The sequence below is a fragment of the Pinus tabuliformis genome, chromosome 9 (assembly GCF_031772625.1).
Source record: "Pinus tabuliformis cultivar Carrire ecotype Pingquan chromosome 9, CPIR1, whole genome shotgun sequence".
Classification (NCBI taxonomy): domain Eukaryota; kingdom Viridiplantae; phylum Streptophyta; class Pinopsida; order Pinales; family Pinaceae; genus Pinus; species Pinus tabuliformis.
In genome coordinates, this window is record NC_142307.1 from 474,811,242 (window position 1) to 474,817,403 (window position 6,162).

The following is a 6,162-nucleotide window of genomic DNA, read 5'->3' on the forward strand; positions in this document are numbered from 1 at the left end:
GTCTGAGAACAGAGTATTACACCACCATAAAAAGATTTTTATTCTTTAAAACAAAATGCTTGATACATATTCATCCTCTTTGCTGAGAGGGATTTACACAAGAACTTTCACCAAAACAAAATACTCTGTCTCTCTTTTACAAATGATTTTTACACTGCTGTGTAAAATCTTCATACACTTTTACTGCTGTAAAAGGAGCTTTTACATTTACTGCTGTAGAAGTAAAAATTCCTTACATGGGTTTACTGCTGTAAAATAAAAAAAACTTTCACATTCACTTTTGAGTGAAATTTTTTTCATTACATTCCTGGGTTTTCACATTACAAAAAATTTACATTCCATTCCCATTCGTTTCAACGAACAGCTACAAGCACCTGTAAGAGTAATCACAAATTTCATTAACTGCCAGGAGTCTTTCTTCATCTCATCGCACTGCTGTGCTCTCCTATTTTTCTCCTTCGCTGCTGCGCACACCTTCTCTTTTCATTCCATATGCTATATCAAAAAGTCAACACTCTAAAACATAACACATTACATACAATACCTTACCCATACTTCCGTAAGTTTAAAAAACAATAAAATTAAAAGTTTCTACCTAAAACTATGACTAAGCATTAAATGCATTAATTAAAAGCCAGCGGTAAAAGTAAAATTAACGTTCTGGCAGGTTGGAGTGAATCCATATGCGTTGACCTGATCGGACGCAATTCGCACACCAACCTCACACAACTCAAACGACTTTTAATGGCCAGGGAATGGATGGTTTCATGATTGTACACTGAACGTGTGTCTCGTGCTGATTGTGTCGGAGCCCTCCTTACGGAAACAACCTTTTGCGAATGGTGGTGCGGGGAAGTCTGGGTGGTTTTGCCAAACCACGCTGCAGTAAATGCGGTTGAAATTAATATTTCAACAATCACCTTCTCCTCATCTTCACTTTCAATTTCTCCTCTTCCTTCTCTCAAGCGCATCCCTAACTCCCCACTCTCAAGCAGATTGGAAACCCAGTCAGGAAAGTACCACTGACTGGAACGGCTCAAACGCATATCAAGATTCTTTCTGCCCCCAACAATCTCTAGCAACAGCATTCCGAAACTATAGACGTCTGATTTATCTGTAACTGGACCCGCGTCAATGTGACACAGCTCTGGAGCAACATAACCCGGCGTGCCTCTCGCGGCTGTCATTGATATATGGTCGTCTCCCTTCCCACAAAGTTTAGCCAGACCGAAATCTGAAACCTTTGGTGTGAACTTGGCGTCCAGCAATATATTGTGAGGTTTGATGTCGAAGTGTACGATGAGCTTGTTGCAATCCTGGTGCAAATATGCAATTCCTCGAGCCGCACCCAGAGCTATTGAATGCAATTGTTCCCAATTTAACATTCCCCCTTCCTCTTTTCGGCCAAAAATAAATCTATCCAGAGATCCATTAGGCATGTATTCATATAGAAGCGCGCTTGTAAAGCTTTCAAAGCAAAAGCCCAAGAGACGAACCAAATTGACATGATGGAGATGTCCAATGGTGGCCACTTCATTCATGAATTGGGCCTCGCTGTGCCTATGCCTATCAAGAAGTTTCACAGCAACTAGAGTTCCATTGTGTAGCTTTCCTTTATAGACGACACCGCAACCTCCTTCACCCAACTTTTCTGCAAAGTTGTTTGTGATCTTCTTGAGTTGAGATTGTGAATATCTGGTTGGCATTTCATAAGCATATTCCCTTAGGAATTTCTCTACCAATGAAATGGAGCCACCAGGAGGAGATTTAATTCTACTCAAAACCGCCCAAGTATAGGAGAGCATTATCCAAAAGAGGATGCCTAAGAATAACCCTAGTCCTGGAACTAAGAAAACTGCAAGGGATAAATAGATTGATATCAATGCTATTTTAATCCAATACTAAGAGAATAATGGGAAGAATATACAAAATTTTCAGCAACAGTGACACAGAAGAAATCATTATTTTTTTCAGCAGAAAACAAAGTCTTTTCATTGAAATAAAAAGAGAGTACATATGTCATGTTTCTGTCTCCACATGCTTTTACATCTTGTTCTTCTTTGTTCTTTTAATAAAATCTAGATAAAACTTTACATATTCCTCTAGTAAGATCATAGAAGAAATCGTAAATTTACCTGGTCATGTTAGGGATTTATTTCCATTTTTATTGCAAGAGCTTTTGGATTATCAACCTTTCAACCCTCTGCTTATGAAGTTCATCATCGCTGCAAAATAAGCAGAGGGTTGAAAGGTTTAAAATGTCGATAATCCAAAATCTCATGCAATGGATCCGGAAACAAATCCAAACAGAACTCAGATTGCAAAAGCCTCAGATCTAAATTACCTGGTGATCCCAATATCACAGGGCAATGTGAATATCCGGCCGTGGCACAAACTGTATATGCTGTTAAATGAAGAGATTGATATGAGTATATAATCTTCATCAAACCTCAATATACAATTCCAATTAAGTGAGGTTCAATAGGAGATAGTGACATAGGGAAAAATCATAAACGTACTTATTAGGACAAGAAGTGCTCCCACGGTGCAAACTGCAACTGTGGCGGAATGAAGAGATTAATGTCATTGTGATATTCGTCCAACCAGAAAAAAATTAGTGGAAACTAGATACTAATTCATAGTAAGGTTCAATAGGAATCAATGAAAGAGGAAAAAACCATAATTTTACCTGCTACCATGAGCCTAAGAGTCGCCATGGAGTATCTGCAACTGCTGTGGAATGAAGGGATTGATATCGATGCCATCTTCGTCCAAACCAGAAGAACCCGGAAATGATATGTGATGTGAAGAAATTATAAATCAAACCATTCAAAATTACAATTCTGATAAAGATTTTAATAATAACAAACTGAACAAAGCCAGAATTATCCCTATAATTCTCAGGGGAGAAAGGAATGGTTATGGTTCATTCTTGGATGCAACTACGAAGATACCGAAAGTTATGTTATGCTATGCTCATTTCTATTTTCTTTTTAATATCATGAGAATGTTTGGGGTCAACAACTACCAACGAATGAAATGGAACGACAGTCACGACCGCACACACTATGAAAAGTCTTGGGAGGCTACAATGGTCTTTTGGCCGCATTATGAGAAAGTCTTCGGAGTGTGTAATGGCAATTTCTTCGAAAGAATAACCGCAATCAAGAGGAAGGACTTTATCATGACTTTCATCATTAATTATTTTTATAATAAACTTTTTGTATGACCATAATTAATTTGTTTGAGTAAAAATTAAATTAATATGAAGGACGTTATCATGATTTTTATCATTAATTATTTTAATTTGTTCTTGTTCGATTAAAATTAGATTGTATTTTCTAAACTTTATATATATATATATATATATATATATATATATATATATATATATGTATTATTTTATTTATTAGTATAATTGATTTGATTTAGTTAATGCAAAATAACTAAACATTAACTTCATTCATTCAATCAGAACATAAAGTAATTGATTTTTTATTTTTATTTATTCACTTGACAAGCATAACTACATGAGGCATTCCAACCGATTAAACCCTAGATCTTATTGAAGATAATGGAGAATATGTAAATCTTGAGAGATTCAGTTCACTAGAGCCTTAGATTAGGAATTAGTTCCTACTTCTTAGGCAGCTATTCTAACTTCCCTAGATGTATGAAAATTATATATATTTTTGATTGTAAGATGATTGGTGTAGAGCGTTCTACTAGAGGCAGTCTCCAGGTAGAGCTCCTCACTTGTGAGCTGCCTAGTTTATCAATAAAGTTGATTTTTCAGTTTTTTAGAAGTATGATTGAGAAGCAAAAAAGAAAGTTCATCCAAATTCTTCGCTCAGACCAAGGTGGAGAATTCACGAAGGGTGACTTCATCAAATACTACAAAGAACATAGAATACAGCAGCAGTTCACAACACCATACACTCCTCAGCAAAATGGGGCTGGGGAAAGGAAAAATAAAACCCTCGTGGAGTGTGCCCGCAGTATGTTGAAAGGTAAGAATCTGACCAATGGTTTTTGGGTAGAAGATGTAAACACTACAGTGTATCCTAAGAATAGGAGTCCTACTAAGTGTTTGGATTATAAAATTCCTTTCGAAGCATTGTTTCGCTTCAAGCCTGCAATAAGTCATCTTAGAGTCTTTGGATGTAAGGCTTTTGCTCATGTCCCAAAAGAAGATAAGAAGAAGTTAGATTCAAAATCCATTAAGTGTACTTTTGTTAGATACTACAGTGAGTTTAAGGCTTATAAGTTGTTTAATCCTTCTACTTATAAGGTGTTTGTAAGCAAAGATGTGGTATTCCATGAACATGTAGATGACGGGAACCCTGTTCGTAGTGATGAAAAATGACATGTGCCTTTACTATTAGAAGAAGGTGATGAAACAGATGCCGGTGAACAACAACAACAGCAGCAGCAGCAATAACAACAACATTAGCATCAACAATAGGAGAAATAAGAAGTGGCTGATCAAATTAGGTTTGAAACTAGTCCGCAGAGGGGATATCAGAACAGGTTTGAAGACACTCCATGACTCAGGAGATCAGGTAGGTAAACTCAATTGCTAGCAAGATATAGGGATAATTCTTTTATAACTAGTATGTTAAGTGTTGTTGAATCCTCTAGTTATAAAGAAGCTATTCAATATAGTGAATGGAGGGCAGCCATTGAAGAGGAATATGAATCAATACTTAAAAACAAAACCTAGGATCTAGTTGAGTTATCTGAAGGAAAACAACCCATAGGTTGTAAATGGTTATACAAGCCTAAATTTAAAGCAGATGGGATTATAAACAAATATAAAGCTAGGCTGGTTGCAAAGGGGTATTCACAAAAAGAAGGTATTGACTATGAGGAAACCTTTTCCCCTGTAGCTAAATTAAATACAATCAAAATGTTAATTGCTTTAGCTACCAAACAACATTGGGTGATAGACCAACTAGATGTGAAATCTCCATTCTTAAATGGTGAATTAAAAGAAGAAGTGTATTTAGTGAAACCTGAGGGGTTTGTTAAACAGGGGGAAGAACATTTAGTCTATAGATTGAAGAAAGCATTGTATGGACTAAATCAGGCACCTAGGTCATGGTATGATAAAATTGATTCATTTTGTTGAAATGTGGCAACAAGAATATTCCAATTTAATTTGTCCTTGAATTAAATTGTGAATTAAAATCGAATTTAGTATTAATATCTACTTGGAAATAATTAATTAATTTGTTTCAAATTAATTAGTTGGAGAAATTCAAGTTAGAAGTCTTTCTAAAGTCATGCAAGAGTTATCCCTAAAATTTAGGAGATAAGATTGAGTTATATTTGAGTTGTAATTAGTTAACTTTGTTTACTGAGTTAAGTCCAGTTAAATTAGTGCCAAACTGTTTGAGTAACTAATGGTGAGTTAACAGCCAGTTGATGCATGCATGCGCTCAACTAGTGTACTCCAGTTAACTGAAGATTCCCTCATCAGAAACTCATGCATGTCTATTCTGAGAAAAACCCAGTTGAGATTAAAGTCAAGGACAGTGTACTATCAGTTGCATGTGTTTTCTTATAAAGAAAACTCATGCATGCAGAAGGAATAATTCCTTGAGGATTGCGCAGTTCTGACAGTGTGTGAGATAGTGTTCCACTTGGTTGAAGGAGAATCATCCCAGAGGAATAGTGCAAGGAAAAAGGAGTTTGGAGGGTAGAGAGGAGGGCTTGAGAGAATCCAAGATTGCTTGTGAGCATTTGTGAGGATTGTATTGAGAGCTGGCTAGTTGTGAGAGCTAAGGATTTGTATAATTCCTATGTATTTCCACCTTGTATGATAATACAGATAGTGTGGTTTTTAGCTGAGGCTTTCCCCAAAGTATTTTCATGTGTATGGTTCATTGATTCTTCTTCTTCTGGTTATATGTGTTCAGCTCAATCTTTAAGCTTCCACAAATTGATAGTAGAAGTAGGTTATCAGGCACAGCAGTGGTTGAGGGGGATTCTCAGCTCGCGATAACAGCAACCAAAAAGATGTATGCGGGAGCCAAAGCTAGTAAGGTTACTCAGCACTGGCGACTGGCTAAAGTTACAGAAAACATAGCTGAACATTTGGGGTGGCTGAAAGGTTTGATCTTTCAGGCTGTTAGATGTAAAGCCAACGTAGTCGAGTAC

The 6,162-nt window shown here is 36.4% G+C and overlaps 1 protein-coding gene across 1 annotated transcript; it reads right to left on the reverse strand.

Annotated features, from left to right (window-relative positions):
- Positions 1 to 353: 353 nt before the first annotated feature.
- On the reverse strand, positions 354 to 2,941 carry LOC149149261 (rust resistance kinase Lr10-like). Its single transcript, XM_089442432.1, has 5 exons — positions 2,690 to 2,941; positions 2,520 to 2,558; positions 2,345 to 2,404; positions 921 to 1,855; positions 354 to 374 (listed from the first exon to the last, which is right to left on the reverse strand). The coding sequence occupies exons 1-5, from the start codon at positions 2,763 to 2,765 to the stop codon at positions 354 to 356; spliced, it is 1,131 nt and encodes a 376-aa protein (XP_089298558.1). The 5' UTR covers positions 2,766 to 2,941.
- Positions 2,942 to 6,162: the final 3,221 nt, after the last annotated feature.

What these genes read in the sequence shown, in the direction of transcription:
- LOC149149261 (XM_089442432.1), bottom strand. Translation starts at nt 2,765, where the DNA reads ATGGCATCGATATCAATCCCTTCATTCCACAGCAGTTGCAGATACTCC. An exon ending in TCTTAGGCTCATGGTAGCAG is followed by an intron (nt 2,559 to 2,689) that starts GTAAAATTATGG and finishes ATTCCGCCACAG; the next exon opens with TTGCAGTTTGCACCGTGGGA. An exon ending in TGTGATATTGGGATCACCAG is followed by an intron (nt 1,856 to 2,344) that starts GTAATTTAGATC and finishes TATCCCTTGCAG; the next exon opens with TTTTCTTAGTTCCAGGACTA.